This window comes from Chiloscyllium plagiosum, unplaced genomic scaffold (assembly GCF_037043375.1).
Source record: "Chiloscyllium plagiosum isolate Xiang-an unplaced genomic scaffold, Cpla_swu_hap1 HiC_scaffold_35, whole genome shotgun sequence".
In the NCBI taxonomy this organism is placed as follows: domain Eukaryota; kingdom Metazoa; phylum Chordata; class Chondrichthyes; order Orectolobiformes; family Hemiscylliidae; genus Chiloscyllium; species Chiloscyllium plagiosum.
In genome coordinates, this window is record NW_028270173.1 from 24,840,190 (window position 1) to 24,865,742 (window position 25,553).

General features: G+C 43.7%; 1 protein-coding gene and 1 long non-coding RNA gene across 2 annotated transcripts; one reads left to right on the forward strand and one right to left on the reverse strand.

Annotated features, from left to right (window-relative positions):
• Positions 1-301: 301 nt before the first annotated feature.
• LOC122541380 (uncharacterized) lies at positions 302-22,940 on the reverse strand. The gene is made up of 4 exons (XR_015753059.1): positions 22,532-22,940; positions 22,240-22,363; positions 19,613-19,685; positions 302-400 (listed from the first exon to the last, which is right to left on the reverse strand). It is a non-coding gene; the product is annotated as an uncharacterized LOC122541380 (long non-coding RNA).
• Positions 6,106-12,498, forward strand: LOC148140470 (uncharacterized). The gene is made up of 2 exons (XM_087979391.1): positions 6,106-6,925; positions 9,852-12,498. Exon 2 carries the CDS (start codon positions 10,608-10,610, stop codon positions 11,523-11,525), a length of 918 nt encoding a protein of 305 aa, XP_087835517.1. The 5' UTR covers positions 6,106-6,925; positions 9,852-10,607; the 3' UTR covers positions 11,526-12,498.
• Positions 22,941-25,553: the final 2,613 nt, after the last annotated feature.

The following is a 25,553-nucleotide window of genomic DNA, read 5'->3' on the forward strand; positions in this document are numbered from 1 at the left end:
TAGTACAACATAGTAGCCTGACAGGACTCGTGAAGAGCTGATGTTCTGCTCTCCTGGGATATTAGAATCCAGTCAGCCTGGCTTATAGGTATCAGTGTTATGTTGTAACAGTGATGCTATTAGTAAATGATGGGAATGATTAACATTAAACTAAATTGTCTGTAAGAGATTTTCTTTTTATTCCAGACTACCAAAGGTACGATCTCTGGGGCGAACCAAGGGAAGCTTCCAGGTTGAATTCATAAGGAATTACCTGGACCGTCTCAATTCTGTACTTTATCATCATTATCTTCTGATATATTTTCAATCCTACTGTACTGTTAGGGAGCCAGACATTCACCAGTGTCTTCTTCCTCTCCTCATTTCTTACACCCAACCATAGGATTCTACAACTTCTGATCTAAAAATGTCAAAGAAAGAAGATTGGCTGATTGGTAGAAGGCAGAGAATAGGAATAAAGCAGCCAGTGACTAGTGGAGTTCTGCAGGAGTCAGTGCTGGAACCACAGCTATTCACATTATACCTTAATGATCTGGACAAAGGAACTGAAGGGATTGTTGCTATGTTTGCAGCAATACAAAGATAAGTGGAGAGACAGGTAATATTGAGGAGTTGGGGAGGTTGCATAAGGATTTGGACAGGCTAGGAGACTGGGCAAAGAAGTGGTAGGTAGAATACAATATGGGAAAGTGGAAAGTTATGCACTTTGCTAGGAAAAATAAGGGCATGGACTATTTTCTGAATGGGGAAAGGCTTCAGAAATCTTAAATACAAAGGGACTTGGGTCTCCTAATTTAGGATTCTGTTTAAGGTTAACATGCAGATTCAGTTGGCGATTAGAAAGGTACAGTCGATAAAAGTACAGCACTGGAAAAAAACAACAGCAAGTCAGGCAGCATCTGACGAGCAAGGCAGTCGATGTTTTGGGCTTAACCCTTCATCAAGACTGGGGAGGGGAAGGGGGGCGCTGAGAAATAAATAGTGGATAGGGCTAGAGGAAAGATTGTTGGGATGGTGACAGATAGGCAAAGTTAGGACGTGATTCTGATAGGTTGATAGGAAATGTGGAGCAGATATATGTGAAGTGCAGAGCAGGTGGGAAGGAAAATGGACAGGTAGGTCAGGTCAAGACAGAAGAGCCATGCTGGAGGGTTGGATCTGGGATGGGGCTGGGGGGGAATGGGAGATTTGGAAACTGATGAATTCAACAATGAGGCCATGTGGTTGTAGGCTCCCGAGGCAGCAGATGAGGCATTCCTCGTCCAGTTTGGGGGTTGAGGAGGCCCAGAATGGACATGTCATGGGGAGAGTTAAAATGCATAGCTACAGGAATGTAGGGTTGCTTGGTGTGTATGGACCCGAGATGTCCCCGAACTGTTCTGTGAGTTTACGCTCGGTCTCTCCCATTTAGAGGAGACCACATCGAGTGCAACAGTTCAACAAATGAGACTCAAGGATATGCAAGTAAATCTCTGCTGGATGTGGAATGATTCTTTGGGCCTTGGATGGAGGTGAGAGGGGAGGTGTGTGTGCAGGGAGGGAGGGCCATGTGTGGGGAGGGGAGGGGTGGAGGGGGTTGGGGGTGCACGCGAGGAGGGATGGGTGTGAGTGACAAATGTGGGGGAGGAGTGGCAGGGAGAGGGGTGTGGGTGAGGTGGAAGGGGTTTGAGGAGGGGTTTTGGTAGAAAGGAGTGGGGGTAGGCGAGGGAGGGATGTGGGTGCAAAGGGGGAGTAGTGGGGGTGGAGGGGTGTGGGGGAGAGGGAAAGAGACACTGGGGCAAAGAGTGGTCATGGTGGGGTGAAGAGGAGATGGGGCAGGGTGAGCAGGGAGGGTAAGGTGGGTGGGTGTGACAGAGGGGTGAATGGAGTTTGGGTGGAACCAGGAAGGTGGAGAGAGAGCTAGAGGTGTAAGCATATGTGAGGGGAGAGCGATGAAGTGGATAGGGAAGGTGTGGAGGTGTACAGGGTTAAGAATGCGTATGGGAACAGTAACAGCGGGAGAAAGCAGAAAGAACAGGATAGGAGAGCAAGACTCAAAGGAAAGTAATGTAGAGAAAACAGAGAAGTTGGTAAAGCGAGGGGAAGTGAGGAAGGAGAATCCTGAGATTTAGCAGAGTCGGAGGGGAAGGGGAAATACTGGGAGGAAGGGTACTTTTATAAAGGGGGTTTGAGAATGTGGGTGAAGGAAATGTTGGGGAAGATGGAAGGTCAGGAATGGAAACAGTGAAAAGGCAGGCAACAGAGAGAGAGATCGAGGACGGGAACTAAGAAAAAGGAAAGAAGATGGAGTCAGGAAGGTAGGGAGGAGGGAAGTAAGGAGGGAAGAAAACACTTGGGTCAAGGTGTTGTAGATTGTAGTTAGGAGAGTTTGAGTTATGGATGGCTTATATAGGGATCTAGGGGAGAGTTGTCAAATGTCAACACCACAGTCATTGGAGAGATTATTTACCAATTTAGTTTTCACCTCAGAAAGACCAAGTCACAAAGCAGTTTCGAGAGTTAAGGATCATTCTGACCCTCTCCGGTATCTCATTCTCGCACATCAATACTTAGCGATTTCAGGGATTTCTTTCATCCGAGCCTTCCTGATTTTCGTTTTAAATTACATTGTTTGAAGGAATGGGGGCAAAAAGAGAATTCTCCGTCGGGGTACCCCCTTCATCCACCCTCTCCTCCCCGCCCCGCTTTCCAGCGACCGTGGTCGCTCCTTTGCCCCTCGGATTTATAAATGTGAATGAAAAGGGAGGGAGAGGGGGAGGACATCGCCACCTCCCCCGCGGCACAGACGGAGTCAATTGCCAGGTCGGCGGAACTCGAGCTCCAGGTTCAAATCCTAACGGAACGGGAGGGAGGGGCGCGCGAGGGAAGGGGGACTGAGGCGCTGATTGGAGGAGCGGAAAGCGCGGGCGGTTTGAACCCCAAAGACAGAGAAGCGGCAGATGGAGTTTCATTCAGATAAATGCGAGGTGCTGCATTTTGGGAAAGCAAATCTTAGCAGGACTTATACACTTAATGGTAAGGTCCTAGGGAGTGCTGCTGAACAAAGAGACCTTGGAGTGCAGGTTCATAGTTCCTTGAAAGTGGAGTCGCAGGTAGATAGGATAGTGAAGAAGGCGTTTATTATGCTTCCCTTTATTGGTCAGAGTACTGGGTACAGGAGTTGGGAGGTCATGTTGCGGCTGTACAGAACATTGGAATATTGCGTGCAATTCTGGTCTCCTTCCTATCGGAAAGATGTGAAACTTGAAAGGATTCAGAAAAGATTTACAAGGATGTTGACAGGGTTGGAGGATCTGAGCTGCAGGGAGAGGCTGAACAGGCTGGGACTGTTTTCCCTGGAACGTTGGAGGCTGAGGGGTGACCTTATAGAGGTTTACAAAATCATGCGGGGCATGGATAGAATAAATAGATAAAGTCTTTACCTGGTGTCGGGGAGTCCAGAACTAGAGGGCATAGGTTTAGGGTGAGAGGGGAAAGATATAAAAGAGACCTAAGGGGCAACTTTTTCACACAGAGGGTGGTACGTGTATGGAATGAGCTGCCAGAGGATGTGGTGGAGGCTGGTACAATTACAACATTTAAGAGGCATTTGGATGGGTATGTAAATAAGGAGGGTTTGGAGGGATATCGGCTGGGTGCTGGCAGGTGGGACTAGATTGGGTTGGGATATCTGGTCGGCATGGACAGGATGGACCAAAGGGTCTGTTTCTATGCTGTACATCTCTATGACTCTATGGCCCAGCCTCGAGCGCCTGGAGGGAGCAGCGGCTGAGGAACGTTCCCTGGGAATAGCGACGGGTTCGGGGAGAGAAGAAGCCGTGAGAACCAGCAACAGGGACAGACCGTGTTTGGCTACTGGAGTGTACCGACCCTTTCTTTCAGCTCTCCTGACAACCACCCCAGTCCTGAAGAAGGGTTACGCGCGAAACGTTGACTTCTCCACCTCCTCATGCTGTCTGGCTTGCTGTTATTCCAGCCTCCGGCTTGTCTACTTCAATAAGGTTATGGCTGATCTGATATTCCTCAAGTCTCTTCCAATGAATTCCAAATTACACACATCCCTCTAGAGAGAAGAAAATTGTTCTCTTCGCAGTTTCAGCTTCTTCCCTGCTGTTATTAGGCTTATTAAACTCACCAACTTCAAATAATGCTGATCTTGCCAATGTTATTCTTGCTTGGAGATACCTCCTGTGCTGTATAACCTTGTATGTCTCACTCTGTCTCAGCACCCTGTGATCTGTATGTCATGCTTAGTTAAGACCTACCTGTACTGCTCACAAACAAAACTTTTCACTACACTTAGATACAGTTGACAATAAATTAATTGTAGTTAGTGCACCTTTACTCTGAGATTATGCCCCCAGTCGGAGACTCTCCCATGAAAGGAAACATCATCTCAGGTGGGTGGGGGAGGAGGGATGTGTGGGCGTGGAGAGACACGGGGGCAAAGAGGGAATGGGGCAGGGTTAAGCAGGGAGGGTAAGGTGTGTGGAAGGGATGGGTAAGGAGGGGAGTTTCATTGGAATCGGGAAGCTTGAGAGAGAGCTAGAGGCATAAGCATATGTGAGGGGAGAGCGATGAAGTGGATAGGGAAGGTGAGGAGGTGTGCGGGGTTGGGAATGGGTGTGGGACCAAGTAAGAGCAGGAGAAAACAGAAAGAACAGGATGGGAGAGCAAGACTCGAAGGGAAGAGATGGGGAGTGAACAGAGAAGTTGGTAAAGCGAGGGTGAGTGACACAGGAAATGAGGAAGGAGAGTCAGTGAAAGGTAACACTGGGAGGAAGGGTCTTTTTATAAAGGGGGTTTGAGGATGTGGGAGAAGGAAATGTTGTTGGGGAAGATGGAGGGCGTGAAAAGGCAGGCAAAAGAGAGATCGAGTGTAGGAACTGGGGAAAAAGGAAAGAAGACGGAGTCAGGGAGGAGGGAAGAAAATACTTGGGACAAGGTGTTGTAGACTGTGGTTAGGAGAGAATTTGAGTTATGGGATGGCTCATAGGGATTTGGGGGAGGGTTGTCAAACGTCAACACTACGGTCACTGCAGAGATCATTTACCAATTTAGTTTTTTCACCTCAGGCAGACCGAGTCACAAAGCAGTTTCCAGATTAACGATCATTCTGACCCACCCCGCTATCTCATTCTCGCACATCATTTACTTATCGATTTCATTCGCTTCGCTCGACGCGCTTCAGGTCTTTTGCTTTTCTTCTCTGTGGGGTTTCTTTCATCCAACCCTTCCTGATTTTTGCTTCAAATTTCGTTGTTTGAAGGAATGGCGGCGAAAAGAGAATTCCCCGCGGGGTGCCCCCTTCATCCATCCTCTCTCCCGTCTCCGCTTTCCGGCGTCCGTGCTCGACCCTCGGATTTACGAATGTGAGCGGAAAGGGTTTTATATTTCGTTACCAGCGGAGGGAGGGAGAGGGGGAGGACATCGCCACCTCCCCCGCGGCACAGACGGAGTCAATTGCCAGGTCGGCGGAGCTCGAGCTCCAGGTTCAAATCCTAACGGAACGGGAGGGAGGGGAGCGCGAGGGAAGGGGGACTGAGGCGCTGATTGGAGGAGCGGAAAGCGCGGGCGGTTTGAACCCCAACGGCCGAGCCTCGAGCGCCCGAGGAACGTTCCCCGGGAATGGCGGCGGGTTCGGGGAGAGGAGAAGCCGCGAGGACCAGCAACAGGCTCAGACCCCGCCCCCCCGCCGTTTGGCGACCGGAGTCCCTTCCAGCATTCCTGATGAAAGGCTCCTGCCCGAAACGTCGATTCTCCTCCTCGGATGCTGCGCATTTCCAGCGCCACCCTAATCTTGACTCTAATCTCCAGCATCTGCAGTCCTCACTTTCGCCTTCCTTCCAGCTACAAACCGGATTCCTTCCTCCCAGCTCTCCTTATCTAATCTAATCTTACATCCACCCCAGTCCTGAAGAAGGGTTACTCAAAACGTGGACTTCTCCACCTCCTGATGCTGTCAGGCATACTGCGTTCTTCCAGCCTCCTGTTTGTCTACTTCAATAAGGTTATGGCTGATCTGATATTCCTCAAATCTCTTCTCCCCTCCCAAGATGAAGAGTCTTAAATGTACACACTGATTCTGTCTCAGTAGCTGTGGGATATAAATGAATTAATGTTATTTCTGCAAGTATAAATTCTGATACAGAATAGGAATGAGAAAATACATATTCAGCAAAAAGAAAGGATATGTGAGCATGAGACATGAATACAGAACAATGGTGGATATATGGGCAAACAGGAAAACATCTGTTCTCCTCGCTTGTGCAGAGACACAGGAACAAACCCTAATTAAAGAGGTCAAAGTGGCCTCTGGATGGAAATAGATGCTGATAGAAGAAAAGATATGCCTAATCAATAATCTATAATAGACTGACGTCAAACACCCTTATGGGAGTCAGAGATAAGAGTTTGTCACGGACAAAACAGGATAAACAGAAGTTGTGGGATAAGTCTGAAGGAAATGAGTGACGTAAGCGAAGCAGGGAACAGACAATGGAATAAGGAAAAATATGGGGATTCAAACTGTATAAATTTCGAGAGTTTGTTGGATTTAGTGTGCATTTTCTCATTACCTTACCTGGTATTGAGACAGGGCACCCATCTATAGGTGTAAAAATAAATGGCGGATTCAGATATTTGTCTCGGACTGAAATTATTAAAGTGAGTGAGCTTTTGTTTCTCACAATTGGGGGCTCGTGTCCGGGATTTTCTTCCATCACCGGGAGGAGTGGCTGGCCTTGGACACTGGGAAGACGCGTCCCGTTCCCCATTGAGGAGCGGTCTCGTGTCCCGGTTTGGTCTGCTCCCTTGGGTGACTGGTGTGAATCCTATAAGAGAGACATCTGAATCAGACAGTGATAGGAGCTCGATAGAAAATACGGTGACAAAAGGGGCCAGGCAACTCTGTGCACAGACCAAGGTAAGAAAATTGACTTTTAAGTATTGCCTTGGTGGCCGGGATTGAGTTTTAGTAGTTAATAAGGGACTAACGAAGGAACTCAATATGGCTTGCGCTTTGGGTAAGAAAAAAGCCTCCGGGGAAACAAAGTAAGGAAAAGGCAATGGAAATGGAGGCGGGGTCCCTTACAACATTCCTCCGGAAAGTCCTTTGGGCAGGATGTTGTGGAAATTGGCAAAATAATACTTGTACAAGGGAGAAAGATGATTAAATATTGTTGCTTTGTATGGACTAAGGACTCCATTCTTCGTCCCGCTGTCTTCTGGCCAAAGTACAGATCGGACGAAGACTGGGTTTGTGAATATCTGAGTTTATATGTCAATGTGTGAGAGAGAGAGAGAGAATGAAAAGAGCTGTACAGCTGGTAGGAAGTTTAACCCTTTGTGATTTGGTTTGAGTGAACATTTGTTTGTTGGTGATTGAATGTTTGTGTTTTATTCCCTGGAGCTTGAGTTCCAGGACTGTTTCGAATCTGATTTTGTTATGGAAACTTAACATGATTTCTTTTAAGGTTAAGGATTCTATTGTGATTATGAAGAAAAAAAAAAGGAATGATAACTCCTGTTCTTTTTACAGATCATGACTGCCTTACTATCAGTTTCTAACTAATCTCTTTTATCTTTACATAAAAGCGATTTATGGAGGACAGTTGAAGTTTCAGTTCAACATTAGATTGTAGTAAAAGCAAAATTCTATGGTTAATATCTGTGACCTTGGATTCAGCCATTGTTCATGCATTAGAAGTTTTTTTTAAAAAAACTTGAGTAGACAAATTCTTTTAAGGCAAGTTCTGATTATTTTACGACCTATAGTATTGTAATTGAGCAATGATTGGTCAGGACTATTTAAGAAAACTAATTCTGGATCTAAATTAAAGGACTAAAACTGGGTAATTACAGTGAATTGCAAAATTGGGAACTGTATGCATTTTGCATTTTAACTATTAAATACTGAAGAAATGAACGTAAATATATATAAATATATTTATACGTTAGGAACAGGCTTTGAAGGTTAGTCAAGCATGAATTGATGAATTGGTGTTTGAAGTTATGGGGAGCTAGAAATATTGCAATATTTCTTTAAAAAAAAGAAAAAGGGGAAAAACGTAACGACTTATCCCCTTCGGGAGGTACCTATAGGGGACAAAGAGATTGGGTTTATAAGTGCCCCCCTCACCAGTGGGGAGGTCAGAACATTTAAAAAGGAAATGGAGGTCCTGGTTGAGGATCCGGTGGGGTTGTCTGAACAAATTGATCAATTTTTGGGGCCCAGTCTGTATACCTGGGCTGAATTAATGTCTATTTTGAATATATTTTTACTGGGGAGGAAAGGGGACTTGTACGAGGAACTGCCATTAAAATATGGGACAGGGAACACCCGATTGGAGATGGGGATGCTGGATAGGGAGAGATGAAGTTTCCCCTCAGAGACCCCCAGTGGGAAAACCAAAACCCGGAGCATAGAGAAGAAATGAGGGAATTGAAAGACCTGATTCTAAAAGGAATAAGAGAGGCAGTTCCGAAGTCACAGAATTTGATTAAAGCCTTTGAAATTAGACAGGAGAAAGATGAGACTCCCTCAGCTTTCTTGCAAAGATTAAGGGACTCAATGCGGAACTACTCTGGAATGAACCCTGAGGACCCAGTGGCACAGGGTCTTTTGAAAGTACATTTTGTGACAAGAGCATGGCCAGACATACAGAGAAAGATACAGAAGATAGAAGGATGGAGCGAAAAACCATTAGATGAATTGTTGAGAGAGGCACAGAAAGTGTTTGTAAAGAGGGAGAGGACAAGGGGGAACATTTGATAGAGGGTTTGAGCGACAGGGGCAGAGATGGAAGTCGCTACAGGCAGGATGCTATTATTGTGGAAAGATAGGGCATTTTAAGCAGGAGTATCCTGATCTACAAAGGGAAGAAAAAGGCAATTCCGCTTATGAATTATGATGAAGAATAGGGGTGTCAGGGGTTCCTGCCCTCAGGGGCCCACCAGGAACCCTTGATAAACTTGAAGGTGGGACCGTGTAGGGAAGAGGTAGTCTTCCTAGTAGATACGGGGCAGCACGGTCATTGCCGAATTTTAAACCAAAGAAAGTAGAAATGTTAACACGGTCAATTACTGTTTCGGGGGTGAAAGGGGAAGGATTTACTGTTCCAGTATTTGAACCTATGATGATAGAAGGTCCTAAGGATAGGATCACAGGGGAACTGCTGTATATCCCTGATATAGGAAGTAACTTACTGGGGAGAGATTTAATTATCCTTATAGGACTGGAGATTGAAATTCAGGAAAAAGAATTAGTTGTACAACTGGCAATATTGACAGAGGATGTGGAGAGAGAGATAGACCCTATTGTATGGGCTAGAGAAGGGAATCGTGGAAAACTACAGATCCCTCCCCTTTTAATAAATTTAAAACGGAAAGGGGACGTTGTCTGTGAGCGACAATATCCTATTTCCATAGAAGGTAAACGGGGACTGCAGCCAGTAATTGAGGGACTGATTAGAGATGGTTTGTTGGAGCCATGTATGTCTCCTTATAATACCCCAATTCTACCAGTGCGGAAATCTGATGGAACTTATCGATTGGTGCAGGATTTGAGAACATTAAATCGAATAGTACAGATCAGGCACCCAGTAGTGCCAAACCCCTACATGTTATTAAGTAAGATCCCTCATGATCACAAATGGTTTAGTGTGATAGATTTAAAGGATGCCTTTTGGGCTTGTCCCTTGGCGGAGGAAAGATTTGGGACTATCCCCCTATGAAATCTTATTTGAATTACCTTATCTGGGAACACAGGGAGAATTGCCAATTCCCGAAACTAAAGATTTGTTTTTAAAGAAGTATATACTGGGCTTGTCCTCCTCTTTATCTTTCCTCAGAAAACAGGGTCTATTGGCACAGACTCCGCCCCTTGAATTTGCTGTTCATCCCATCCGGCCAAGAGACTGGGTCTTAATAAAATCATGGACAGAGACTAAGCTGCAGCCGGACTGGGAAGGGCCATACCAGGCTCTTTTGACTACCGAAACGGCAATAAGGATGGCGGAAAAAGGCTGGACTCATTATACTCGGATCAAAGGGCCAGTGGACCCTCCAGTTGAGGAAGAAGTCTGGACAGCCGAATCAACGCAAGACCCGCTGAAACTCAGACTAAAGAGACTTTGAGTAATTGACTATACAGTGGCGACGCGAGCGCGGAATTATTTCTGTAAGATTGTATATTAAGCCTTTTTGTGTTCTAGCATAATGATCAGAATACTGGGAATGCTTAGAGTTATGATGCTAGCCCTCTTGGTATTAGGATTTTGTCACATATCATTTTCATATGTATTATTAATGGTTCCTGAGTAATAGACACTGATATATGTAGCTTAGTAAATTGTGGGAATGTAGCTAATCAGAGACAATACCGCAACTCAGAGATACATCTTAAGTCCTATGGGGATGGCCTCGGGGATGGTACCTGGTATAATGGTCTTGTCACAATACACCGGGCCCCCTTCCGACCAGCACGCGATTGTCCCGATAAAAAGTGTAGCCCCATATATTTAACGATAAGAAAAACCACATGGCACGGAGCGGTTTTGGGAGGTGGCACTTATGAGGTACAATTAAATGAAACATTTGGGATTGAAATGAAAGCAAATGGGAAGGAGTTTGTGGGCTGTTGTTTTCGAATTAGCATAGGACAGGGAAAATGGGTAGAATTACTGGGTAATGAGATACAACCTTTCACTCCTCCCAATGATCCTACAGTAGTAAAAATTATAGAGGTAAAGGATTTGAAACAGACCATTGAGATAGAGACTGGGTACGGGGATGCAAATGCCTGGGTTGAATGGGTAAAGTATACTGTAAAAAGTCTGAACAAAAGCAATTGCTATGCATGTGCCTCCGGTAGGCCAGTGGCCCAGGTGGTTCCCATTCCGCTCGGGTGGAAGCGAGACAGGAAGGGCATGAAATGTATGATAGCCCTGTATCAGGATGAGACTGCATGGAATGATAGGAATTGTACCTCCCTATCTCTGATGTTCCCTCCCTTGGAGGAGAAAGATGCAAAAGTTCCCCCCACATTTTCCGCCGCAGTTGGAAATCACACGTCATGTGTGCACAGGCGAGGTACGAGTTGGTCGAGAGATTTGGGGGAGCTGAAATTATGTACAGAGATTAAGAATGTTACCGAAACGGAGAAGGGAGGGAACTACTCAGCATTAAAGGTTCCCCGAGCGGATCTGTGGTGGTACTGTGGAGGAAAAATATTGAGACCCACCCTACCTCCGGATTGGAGAGGGATATGCGCAATTGTACAATTGGTAATTCCATTTACCCTGGCATTTGAGAAGGAAAAGATAGTAGGGAAAAAGGGAAGGGGTAAGAGATTACTGTTAGATACTTCTTTTGATGACAGGATTTATCTTGATTCGGTAGGAGTCCCTAGGGGAGTACCTGAATTCAAAGCTCGTAACCAGATTGCAGCAGGCTTTGAGTCAGCCCTCTTTTGGTGGGTAACAATTAATAAAAATGTAGACTGGATAAATTACATTTTTTTATAATCAACAGCGATTTATAAATTATACGAGAGAGGCGGTTAAAGGAATATCAGAACAGCTTGATGCGACAAGTAGGATAGCATGGGAAAATAGAATAGCCCTTGATATGATTTTAGCAGAGAAAGGGGGTGGTGGTTTTTATCCTTACTTCCCTGATAATAGTAGTCGGGGTATTGGTGGCCATTGGCTGTTGTGTCATACCCTGTATACGAGGGCTCACCCAGAGGCTGATTGAAACAGCCTTGATGAAACGAATGCCCCTGAGGGGAATCAGACAGAGCAACTTTATCAACTAAATAATAAGGAAGTGAGTGAGACTAAGTTGGATGAAATCTCTGAAATGATGCTTGCGAATTTTGGGAACAATGTTTAAAAAAAAGAAAGAGACAAAAATGCAGAAGATAACAGATAGTAATGAAAAGAAAAAGGGGAAATTGTGGGATATAAATGAATTAATGTTATTTCTGCAAGTATAAATTCTGATACAGAATAGGAATGAGAAAATACATATTCAGCAAAAAGAAAGGATATGTGAGCATGAGACATGAATACAGAACAATGGTGGATATATGGGCAAACAGGAAAACATCTGTTCTCCTCGCTTGTGCAGAGACACAGGAACAAACCCTAATTAAAGAGGTCAAAGTGGCCTCTGGATGGAAATAGATGCTGATAGAAGAAAAGATATGCCTAATCAATAATCTATAATAGACTGACGTCAAACACCCTTATGGGAGTCAGAGATAAGAGTTTGTCACGGACAAAACAGGATAAACAGAAGTTGTGGGATAAGTCTGAAGGAAATGAGTGACGTAAGCGAAGCAGGGAACTGACAATGGAATAAGGAAAAATATGGGGATTCAAACTGTATAAATTTCGAGAGTTTGTTGGATTTAGTGTGCATTTTCTCATTACCTTACCTGGTATTGAGACAGGGCACCCATCTATAGGTGTAAAAATAAATGGCGGATTCAGATATTTGTCTCGGACTGAAATTATTAAAGTGAGTGAGCTTTTGTTTCTCACAGTAGCTCTCTGTGGCAATGAGTTCCAATGACACACACCCTCCAGAGAGAAGAAAACCATCCTCTTCGCATTCTCAGCTTCTTCCCTACTGTTATTAGACTTATTAAACTCTAACGTCAAATAATGCTGATCTTGTTAATGTTGATCTTGCTTGGAGGCATCTCCTGTGCAATGTAACCTTCTTTTGTCTCACTCTGTCTAAGCACCCTGTGATCTGTATGTCATACTTATTTAAGATCGACCTGTACTGCTCACAAACAAAACTTTTCACTATACTTAGATACAGGTGACAATAAATTAAATGAAGTTAGTGCGCCCTTACTCTGAGATTATGCCCCCAGTCTGAGACTATCCCATGAAGGGAAAGTCATCTCAGCACTTGCGTGTTTAGCCTTTTGAGACTCCTATATGTCTCAATGAGATCACTTCCCAATCTTCCAAATTCCAGTGAGTGGAGTCCAAACCAGTTTAGCCTTTGCTCGTAAGACAATCCTTCCAATACTATGGATCATCCCAGTGAGCCTGCTCTGAGCTGCCTCCAATGAAATATCTTTCCTTAAATAATGGAACTAAAATTGCTCACAGTTCTCCAGACTGATCTCACCAGAACCTTGTACAGATGCCACTTTCTTCTTTTTGTTGCATGTCCTCTGATGATACCACCATCCATCAGGCTGCCTCTGACATGACCTCCTTTATCCTCAACCAAGGACTCCCTCCACACATTGAGGTTGACAAAGCATTCAGCTCTGTCCAGCCCATTTCCAACACTGTTACAACATAACACTGATACCAATAAGCTAAACTAGCTAGGTTCTAATAACCCAGGAGAGTAGGCTATCAGCTCTTGAAGAGCCCGAGCAGGCTACTCTGATGTATTAATACAAAGTGGCTTTCTTTATGCAAAAGTTTACAAAAACATTGCATGTTCTTAATTAGACAGATGACAGTTAAAGACAATAATTCGTAAGGAAGAAAAGTTAATTGACTAATCACTCCTACAGGCTCTAAGCCATTCATCAGGTGGAAAAAACGTACCCAGCCGAGGTAGGGGTCTGCTGGCAAGATAAGTTCCTATCATAAAGAAGTATCAGTCTGAACTAATTAGAGAATTCATAAAATAACCTGGCACAGCTCACATGTCAGATACAATTGTTTTACAACAGGAAGGAGGACAAGCTTTTGACCATAAAACGGCTTCCTGACAGATTGTGTCAGAATCTCTTCAATGTTAGGCCTAGAATAATTTCCAAGCTCGGAGCAGACTCCTGCTTTTTAAGCACTGAATCATTCTGTACCTGAGGGTGAGATGTTACCATGAGGTCGCACTTAAACTGATTCTTTGAATTAAACATGCTTTCTTTTCAGTGTTGTGATTCAAATTCAAATAAGACATAAGATCTGATTAGTTAGAATTGACAGTGGGGCAGTCTGCAAGGTCTGTAGAATAGTCTGCTAGAACAGCAAGTAAGTTAAAGCTTCATCAATATTACTTTTTACAGAGTTTGTATTTAATAATCGGTAATGGCTACTCAATATAATCATAAAGTCTCAAAAATGCAATTCAGTTCAATCCATAGCAGGTAAGCACTAAGAGTTAATTTTCTACTGACTTCAGCAGCCTCAGCACTAAGATGGTCTCTCTCTCTCTCTCTCTCTCTCTAGTGTCCTTTTGAACTCTCAAGTCAGGGACTTGTAACGACAAAGATGTTTTTCCCTCTGTGTCTGCCTGGCTTGCAAGGGGTAATAAGAATCCATTATAACTAACAGGACCTGATCACCAATTACAAGGCTTTTGATAGTGCCAAGTTTCATTTCAGGGTCAGAATCAAACGCTCATTAATTTCACAAGGGAACTGCCATGCATGTTATCACTTGGTGTCCTATTTACACAGATTAACTGATGTTAAGGCAAATGTTCTTAATTGCCTTAGACCATCCTGTTATCACTTGGTGAGCACAGATATTTTTATCTTCTGTATACCTTGAGATCCCCCCTTTTTCTGCACTTCCCTGCCTGTCCTGCAGTAAATGTGTTCTATAATTCAACACTACATTTTAGTCTAAATGTTTAAAGACAAGTTTTAAGGCTATAGACTTTCTCAATAGGATTCCCCTTGCCCTGACTTTCCATTCCACTGATGTCAACATTCAAAGGATCATCGTACACCATCAAACACACTTCCCCTCTTATCCACTGTCAGCATTCTGCAGGAGTCATTCCCACTGTAAAACCCTGGTCAACACCTCCATATCTTCTCACACTTCCTCAGGTCCCCATCGTATTTCCCATGCAATCACAGAATGCATAGCACTTGCTCATTCTCCTGTCCTCTCATCACTATCCAAGACCTCAGAGTCAATTTTCATAGAGTCATAGAGATATACAGCACGGAAACAGACCCTTTGGTCCAACCCGTCCATGCCGACCAGAAATTCCAACCCAATCTAGTCCCACCTGCCAGCACCCGGCCCATCTCCCTCCGAACCCTTCCTATTCATATACCCATCCTGATGCCTTTTAAATATTGTAATTTTCCCAGCCTACACCACTTCCTCTGGCAGCTCATTCCATGTACACACACCACCCTCTGTGTGAAAAGGTACCACTTAGGTCTCTTCTATATCTTTCCCCTTTCACCTTTTAACCTATGCCCCCTAGTTTTGGACTCCCCCAACCTTGGGAGAAAACCGTTGGCTATTCACCCTATCTGTGCCCCTCATGATTTTATAAATCTCGATAAGAAGACTCAATCTAACCCAGCAACAGACTTCCCATCACCTTGGGGTGGGGGGAGGAGACAGAGAGGTAGTGAGAGACAGAGAGGTAGTGAGAGAGAGAGAGAGATACAGAAAGAGAAAGAGGTAGAGAGGGAGCCAGAGAGAGAGAAAGAAACCCACACTGCTAACTGACACAGCAGTGAACCTGCGCAGTTACTGCCTTTGCTTTTGGAATTCATGTCTGGCTGGACATCGGAGTGCATCTGGGAAAATCAACAAACAGTGAAATTCACAACTGGTCCTGGGGGAACCTGTTTGGGAGAGGTTACAGCACAGAAACAGATCAGTGAATAGTTTTAAGAGTGGCCTTGGGGAGTCTGCAATCATGAATAGAGTTAGTTCTTTCTTGATATTATATTTTATTGAGATGTGTCTCTTGATTAAACTTAAAAATATAAACCATAAGTATTAAATTAGCCTGGAGCAGTGTTTTGTCATAGAGTCATCGTGATGTACAGATAGAAACAGACTCTTCAGTCCAACTTGTCCATGCCATCCAGATATCCCAACCCAATTAAGTTCCACCTGCCAGCATTCGGCCCTTATCCCATCAAACCCTTCCTATTCATATACCCATCCAGATGCCCTTTAAATGTTGCAATTGAAGCAGCTTCCACCACTTCCTCTGGAAGCCCATTCCACACATGTGCCGCCCTTTGTGTAAAATGCTGCCCCTCAGGTCTCTTTTATATCTTTCCCCCCTCACACTAAACCTATGCCCTCTAGTTCTGGACTCCCTCACTTCAGGGAAAAGACCTTGTCAATTTACAAGACCTACAAATTTAATCTGTCAAGCGAAATGTAACAAATGGCAGGTGCACACCAAAATTGGTGCTATAGTGGACAGTGAAGAAGGTTATTTAAAGTTATGAAGAGGTCTTGATCAGTTGGGTCAATGGGATGAGGAGTGGCAGATGGAGTTTAATTTGGATAAATGTGAGGTATCACTGATTGTAAAACAAACAAGGGCAGGACTCATTAAATTAATGGTAGGGTCCTGGGTAGCATTGTAAAACGGAGAAACTGAGTGGTTCAGGTGCATGATTAATTGAAATTGGTATCACAGGTAGAAAGGGTGGTTAAGAAAGCATTTAACACACTTGCTTTCACTGCTCAGATCTTTGAGTATTGGAGTTGGGACATCATATTAAGGTTCTATAGGGCATTGATGAGGCCTTTTCTGGAGTACAGTGTGCAGACCTGTTATGGAAGGATATTATTAAATTGGATAAGGCTTAGAAAATATTTATGAGGATGTGGCCAGGAATGAAGGGCTTGAATTATAAGAATAGGCTGGGACCTCTCTCACTGGAGTGCGGGAGGTTGAGGGGTGACCTTATAGAGGTTTATAAAATCATGAGGGTCAGAGATAAGGTGAACACCAAAGCTAAAAGACATTTAGATGAGTACATGAATACAAAAACTTTGGAGGGATATGGGCCAAATGCAAGCAAGTGGAGATCATTTAGTTTGGTAGTCAGCGTGGAATAGTTGGACCATACTGTCTGTTTACATTCTGTATCATTCTCTATGACTCCCTGTGGTAAATTTTAATTTCTTACATAAAAGCTTGCTGAATCAGTGCATTTTGCAGCAGGAGTTAGATATTTTTTCAACAACTCCAGCTTGAATGTGTTTTGCAGTGTATCTTGCAGGAAGGGCAAATTGCTGCACTGGAGACAAAGGATTATCTGGGACCTCAATAAATAACCAAACCAACAGCCTTACCCTTTGGTGTAATATATAATGGCATGGATAGAAGATTGGGAGGCCAGCAAGAAACAGAGAATAGGCACGGGTCATTTCCAGGTTGACTAGATGTAGGAAGTGGTGTGCTACATAGATTAGTGCTAAGCACTCATCTTTTTGTAATTTATGTAAGAGGATTTGATGAACAGACCAAAGCCAGAGTCACTAAATTTGCTGATAACAGAAAGATAGATAGGAAAGCATGTTGTGAAGAGGAAATAAGGAGACTACAAAAGGATATAGATTGGAAAAGGTCTCGCAAATGCATTGTAATGTTGGAAAATGTGAAGTTGTTCATTTTGGCAGGAATAAGAAGGCAATACATTATGGAAATATAGTGCAGAGCTCTGAGATGCAGAGGAATCTTGGTGTTCTTATGCATGAACTGCAAAAGATTTGTATGCAATTATAGCCAGTAATTGCAAAGGGAATTCAGTACAATAATAGGGAGGTTATTCATTAAACTGGGCAATGGTGAGGCCATATCCGGAGTAAAATGTTAAGTTGTTATAGTCACAGTCTGCCAGACCATCATCCTGCTTTTTCATTACAGAGAGACAACTGGTGGTAGTTTAACCTGGCAGATATCATGCCTCAGACAAGGGAGGAAGAGTCCTTTGTGGTAAACTCAGACACTGCAGGAATTGAGCTTACACACGGGAATTGATTAAAACATATACGATCCTCAGGGGTCTCAACAGTGTGCAGTGAGAGAAAATCTCTTATGAGGTTATGTCGAATTTGGGGCTACTGTTTAAAATGAGAAGTTTCTTGTTTAACACACAGATGAGGAGAAATATTTTATCACAATATATTCCTCAAAACATGGTAGAAAAGGTTATTGAATATTTTAAAGCACAGATGGATAACTTCTTGATGAGCAAAGGGGTGAAAGGTTATTAAAGGTAGGTGTTCCATCTTTTCAATCAGATTCTTCATGAATAGTGGAGTAGTCTTGAGGACCTAAATTGCTGCTCCTGTTCGTAATTTGTGTTTGTCCATAACCAATGAGATTAATGGATTGAGAAAGGAACTGAGAAACTTTGGAAAAGAAAATCATTGAATATAAATCATAGCAGGTAAATCTTTATCCATTAAAAAAATGTCCATTTTTATATGGGATGGGAGCAGCTCCAGGGATCAACATGAAGAGAGAGGATGGCGGAAGTTTCCGTTCCCATAGCCTCCTCTGACAAGAATTATGGTCCTGGCTTTCAGGAGATGACTCTCTACCTGGATATTCTTAAATATAGTGCTTGGACCACTGAACCTGTGAGGTAACAGCAGTGGCAATGACTTCCTGTCTGCTCCACTACATCATTTAGTATGGTCCCCACCTAATAACTAATTCACTGGTGTCAGCATGATCACGCATGAGCCATAGTCCCACCAAGAAGTGGAAGTGCTGTGCATTCCTGGACAAATTGTTGATACACTCACTAAAAGGTAAGACCACATAAATATTTTTCTCATTTTTATCTTTCTTTAGCCAAGAACCCCAATCACCAGACTATTCCACCCATTTCTAGTGTTTCACTCCATTGGGACTGCTGCCTCTTGCCTTTTATCCAACATTGATCATGTCATTGAGGACTATCAATGTGACTGCTTCTCTACTCATTTTAACTTGTCTCCCTTTGAAAATCCTGCACTCCACTTTGAGAACTAACCGTGGAATTGTTATCGAACTTGCTAATCTATGAACAGATGGCCTCGTTGTCTTGCACAGCCAGAGCACTAATCCTCAGAAATCTCTCGCTAAGTCACCCTGGACCACAAATTTACAACTGAACATTGTATCCAAGACTGGTGTTCATCCCTTCTGGAATTCTTCCCTCCAGAGCCTCAGATATTCCTCAAACCTAAACAGCTCCTTTCAAACACTTTCCCAACCCTTTGCCTATTCTCCTTGTCCTCCTCACAATTTGCTTTTCCACCCTTCCTTGTTGCCCAGTCAGTTATTGCCCACTCAGTCGGTCAAACTATAAACACACTCTGTCCCTTCACCCAGGTCATTAATACAGTTTGAAGTCTCATCACTGATCTCTCAAAGAGATCACCAGTTACTGTCTGCCAACCTGAAACTGACCTATTTATCCCAACTCTGTATTACAACCAAAACCTTGATCATTTACAGCAAGCTTTCAGATGGCACCTTATCAAAATATCTTTACAGTATCCAAACACACTTCTGTACAGCAACGGGTTCTATTTTATCAATCCAGCTTGTTACATTCACAAAGAGCTAAAATTGTCAAACGCAGGTTCTCTTTCTTAAGGCCAATACTCTGATTGATTATGTTATGATATTATGTTATTCAAAAGATCTGTTACTACTTGTTTAATACTGGAATGTAGAATTTTCTCAGTGACTGAAGTTAGATGAAATAGCCTACAGTTTCTTAACTGAGCATTGCATTTGTTGTTTTTCAATCTACTGGATAATCCATCATCTACAGAGTGTGAGGATATAATCCAAAAATATTGAATGTTTCCATTATTTCTTAAATCAAAAATAATTATCATAAACCTACCAGTAATATTGCAGCACAGTCAATTAACGGCCTTATCATTGGTTTCTCCTGTTGGAAAGATGGAAAATCTCCTCTGCAAAAGATAATGTGTTACCATATATTTTTGATCCTTTCAGAGCCAGTTATAAGGAACAGAATTTTCTTTTTGAGATTTAGGGTGGCGGTAGGCATAAAAGCGAGAGGGCCTTCCACTCAGTGGCAATTTGGGTTTTTCTGTGCAATTTTATTCTTCTCAGCTCCTTACATTTGCTTGCACAGGTAAAGCATGAAATTACATCAGTAGACAGTTCTGAAGCCTACTGGGACATGCTGGACTTCAACATCAGGGTGTCATGTTTCAAATCTTACAACTCATACATGGCACTGTGATTAGTAATGCTTCCCTAGATATTCATCTAAAGACTGTTTAAGAGCAAAGAGAAGTTGTTTTCCCTATGGATGGCAACAAAAGGCCACATTGACTCATTAAAGCACCCAGGAATGAGGTGGCTGTGGAGGTCAGTACATTTGATAGCTTTTCACAAAACACTTGTATAGGATAAACCATTATCCAGAAAAGGCACCTTTTGAGTTAAGGTCCTTTTTGAATTCATCTTTACTTGCTTGGCCCAGTCAGGGCTGCTGTGTGGCTGTGTGGTTTGGGTGGGTGCATTGGCCCAGTCAGGCTTTACTGCTCACCTTGTGTGCGATTAACAACAAGCCAGACTGTGCATCATTCAAGTTCCCATGAGCCAATCAAAAGCCTCACACTCTTTCATTTTAACAGTTTGTGCAAAGAAATGGTTTTGGTATGAAGGAGTCAAGGAACCGAGAAGTTTGTACTCACCAGAGCTTGGAGGAAGAAGTCTACTCCACTAGGTACACAAGCCTCGTACAGCCATACATACATATATAGCCAGGCTTGTGAACACTAGTTTCTTGTTTACAAACAACAAGATTGTGTTGGTGAACAAAAATTCCAAGGCCCGGAGTGTTAATGAATATTCATGACACACTAATAAAAGCAAAGCAGGTTCCCATTAACCTTGTCATTTATCTCAAGAGGGTTAGAATATAAAAGCACCGTTGTGCTACTGAGACTTTATAAAGCTCTGGTTAGGCCCCATTTGGAGTACTGTGTCCAGTTTTGGTCCCCACACCTCAGGAAGGACATACTGGCACTGGAGTGTGTCCAGCGGAGATTCACACGGATGATCCCTGGAATGGTAGGTCTAACATACCAGGAACGGCTGAGGATCCTGGGATTGTATTCATTGGAGTTTAGAAGATTAAGAGGAGATCTAATAGAAACTTACAAGGTAATACATGGCTTGGAAAGGGTGGACTCTAGGAAATTGTTTCCGTTAGGCGAGGAGACTAGGACCCGTGGACACAGCCTTAGAATTAGAGGGGGTAAATTCAGAACAGAAATGCGGAGACATTTCTTCAGCCAGAGAGTGGTGGGCCTGTGGAATTCATTGCCGCGGAGTGCCATGGAGGCTGGGACGCTAAATGTCTTCAAGGCAGAGATTGATAAATTCTCGATGTCACAAGGAATTAAGGGCTACGGGGAGAATGCTGGTAAGTGGATTTGAAATGCCCATCAGCCATGATTGAATGGCGGAGTGGACTCGATGCGCCGAATGGCCTTACTTCCGCTCCTATGCCTTATGGTCTAACCTGCCTGAACATAATAGCAAAAAATTAACCCGCTGCTAGGAGTTTGAATATTTTTCTCTCACCCAATTAAGTTCCCGATCCAGCTGCCTACGCATCTAAAAACTCCAGATGTGCAAGCAATTTCCATCAAAATAATCAATTATGTTGACAGAATAGACTGGTTAACAGTTCCTTTTTGAACAGAATAAACGATATTGTCATCGTGTGTAGTCAGGGTCCGTTGACTGAATTTGTGGTCACTGCAGAACGAACGGTTTTTATCACCGTTAGTTTGGATCAACACCAATGTTGATCTTCATTGGATAGCGAAGCGATCTGTTTTTTGTTATTTCATGGGTCTGGCTGGCTAAGCTAGCAGTTACAGTATTATTTGTCTTTGAAAAGATGGGAAAACTGGGAAAGAGCGAAGAACACGATTATGGAAACGAATACTAATTAGTCACCACTATCAAACGGTCTGCCACCTCCCCAGTTACTGAGACCAGAGAGGGATTCGGGTCTCAGCCCCACCACATTGTCATTTTGTGCAGAGCCACCCCCCCCCCAAGAACCTGTTCCAGTGAAATAGATACGAACCCAACGCCTACCAAAACCGACTCTTGTTTGAAAACATGGATTGTATCCAGTGCAGCACGCTGAGTGGGAGACCTGGAGATCGCATGTGAACGGCTCGTTTGGAGGAACAGGGAGACAGCTGGGACGCGGAATGGGAATGTCCAAGAAGGAGATACATTGCTGTCAAATAGCTTTTAAAAAATGCCTAATTATTCGGGTTATCTCTTGAAATATGGAGCCTCCAAAGACGACTTGTCCATTAAGAGGTTAAAGACCTGTCTAGAGTACAACATGCTCATCTAGATATTCCAATAGTTGTTATCTTGACTGTATGCGTCAATGTGTACAGGGAGGAATGGCTTTGCAGCAGAGTGTGTGCTGCTATAAATCTTGTTTAAATCCCTGACCATTACCTGTAAATAATTACTGGGATGTGCATCATGTTTTGCCAGTCCGCATCTCGTGATGTCACGCCGTCCCGAAAATAACTCCCCCAGTCTCCAGATCCGACTCGTTTGCCCACTTTTCGATACCCATCTACAAATAACAAAGTGAGAACATCTGTGAAATATAATCAAAGTGAGAATTACCCATTTGCTGATGAACGCCCAGTTGAGCTGCTTCGCTTCTTCTGTTTTGTAACCCGCTGATCTGACAACCTCAATCATTTACAGCAACAAAGAGGAACAAGACAAAAATATATACCTAACTGAGCACGGAATTCGTAACATTCACTGGAACTGTACGATTTTCCTCCAATGTTGTCGACAATCTCTATGTAATCGCTGAGTCGGTATCCCTTCAGTTCAACTGTGAAACTCCCTCGCAGATCCCCTTCAGCGGCTTCGGTGCGATACTCGGTGTCCTTGACCACACACAGACAGTTGTTAATAAATGTTGATTTCCCATGCCCCTATTCCGCCGAACAGCCGAATACTTAGTTTTCGGAGTCGGTATGTGTTACTCCACATGCCATCTGATTGTGGAGTGTTCGTTTTGAAATTCCTCTCGGAGTTTCTGGTTTGAATTGGAGGCCATGGTTGTGAAAAGTCAACGGAGAGCTGTTACGAATAAGCTGGAAGTACTCAGCATCAGTGGAGAGAGCTGTGATAATGTTTAAAGTGTGTGAGACCGTTTTCTTGAAACGCATGTTCCGGACTGCGGAACTGAGGGCGTTTCAGGAAATATTGATGGCCGAAACCATTTCAACAGTTTCCTTTATCACAGCCCCACAGAGTGAAATTGTTTAGTGCAGCAAGTGTAAACAATACACTTCCAAACTAAATGTTCCATTTCTTGCAGAACTTACCAATATCTAATTAAACTAGTAGCAGCCATGGACTCACAAATCAAAACCTGAGGGGCAGGACTTTAATTTCATAGAATCATAGTCATAGACGTACAGCACGGAAACAGGTGCTGATCCAACTCGTCCATGCCGACCAGATATCCTGGATAAATCTAGCCCCATTTGCCAGCACCCGCCCATATCCCTATAAACCCTTTCTCCACGCTTCAGGCTCTCTGCCTTTATTCCTGATGAAGGGCTTTTGCCCGAAACGTCGATTTCGCTGCTCGTCGGATGCTGCCTGAATTGCTGTGCTCTTCCAGCACCACTGATCCAGAACCTTTCTATTCATATACCCATCCAGATGCCTTTCAAATGTTGTAATTGCACCAACCTCCACCACTTCCTCTGGCAGTTCATTCCATACACGCACCACCCTCAGTGTGAAAATATTGTCCCTTAGCTCCCTTTTAAACCTAGCCCTCTCACCTTAAACCTATGCCCTCTAGTTTTGGCCTCCCCCACCCCGGGAAAAGATCTCTCCTATTTACCCTATCCATGCCCCTCGTGGTTTTATATAATTATTGCATGACTGCAACCACAACCTATTATTATCACAGTGGGAGCTGTGTCTTCACGACTCTGTGTACCCACCCTGGGAGTAAAATTGCAGCCTGATTGATTTCTTCTGGCTCCCCTCGCGCCCCCCTCTCCATCGTTTTAAAATCTCATGAATTCCTTAAGCTTTTTATCCTTTTTTTGTTAGTTGCGTCTGTCTGCCAACAGAGGGTAGTGTTGCATCACTTCAGTCCCAAATTCGCAGAGAAATCAGTTTGAGGAAATGAAACTTTCTCCCTCATTTCATTCATTCTCCCAGAGACAGATGCTTGTCCCTTTTTTTTTAGTTTTTCACTCCCAATGCCAAGGCAGTTCATGAACCAGCCTCCACCACATCCTCTGGCAGCTCATTCCATACACGTACCACCCACTGTGTGAAAAAGTTGCCCCTTATGTCTCTTTGGTATCTTTCCCCTCTCACCCTAGACCTATGCCCTCAAGTTCTGGACTCCCCAACCCCAGGGAAAAGACTTTGTCTATTTACCCTACCCATGCCCCTCATAATTTTGTAAACCTCTATAAGGTCACCCCTCAGCCTCTGACGCTCCAGGGAAAACAGCCCCAGCCTGTTCAGCCTCTCCCAACAGCTCAAGCCCTCCAACCCTGGCAACATCCTTGTAAATCTTTTCTGAACCCTTTCAAGTTTCACAATATCTTTCTGATAGGAAGGAGACCAGAATTGCACGCAATATTTCAAAGTGGCCGAACCAACGTGCTCTACAGCCGCAACATGACCTCCCAATTCCTGTACTCAATACTCTGATCAATAAAGGAAAACATACCAAATGCCTTCTTCACTATCCTACCTGCAACTCTACTTTTAAGGAGCTATGAACCTGCACTCCAAGGTCTCTTTGTTCAGCAACACTCCTCAGCACCTTACCATTAAGTGTATAAGTCTTGCTCAGATTTGCTTTTCCAAAATGCAGCACCTCACGTTTATCTAAATTAAACCCCATCTGCCACTCCTCAGTCCATTGGCCCACCTGGCAAGAACCCGTTGTAATCTGAGATTACCTTCTTCGCTGTCCACCACACTTCCAATTGTGGTGTCATCTGCAAATTTACCAACTGTACCTCTTATGCTCACATCCAAATCATTTATATAAATGATGAAAAGTAGTGGACCCAGCACCGATCCTTGTGGCACTCCAGTAGTCACAGGCCTCCATTCTGAAAAACAACCCTCCACCACCACCCTCTGTCTTCTACCTTTGAGCCAGTTCTGTATCCAAATGGCTCATTTGCCTCTGTGATTTAACTTTTTTTTTCCTGAACTCACATCCGAGACAAAATGGCCCATTTGGTTAACACCCACTAACACCTTTCAATCTTCAGAATATTCAGTCCCCTCACTGATGCACAGTGACAGCAGCATGTACCATCTACAAGGTAGACTGCAGTAACTCACCAAAGCTCCTGCAGCAGCAGCAACAACTTCCATACACATGACCTCTAGCAGCTGGAAGCACAACATAGAAATACCACACATTATTCTGACTTGAAACTATTTGATTATTCCATCAAAGGCGCTGGGTCAAAATCCTGGAATTCCCTTCCTAATTGCACTGTGGATGTCCTTACACACCAAGGAATGTTTCAGGAAAGCAGCTCACAACAGCTTCTCCCATTGGCGATGGACAAGAAATAAATAGTTAACCACACCCATAACCCATGTGCAAAGCATAATAAAGTACAGCATATGCTGGAAATCTGAAATAATGCACTATGTTACAGAAACCCGACAGATCTGCTAGCAACTATCGAGAGAGGAAAACAGGAGTCGGTGATTTGAACCCATTCTTATTATTTTTTGGAGGA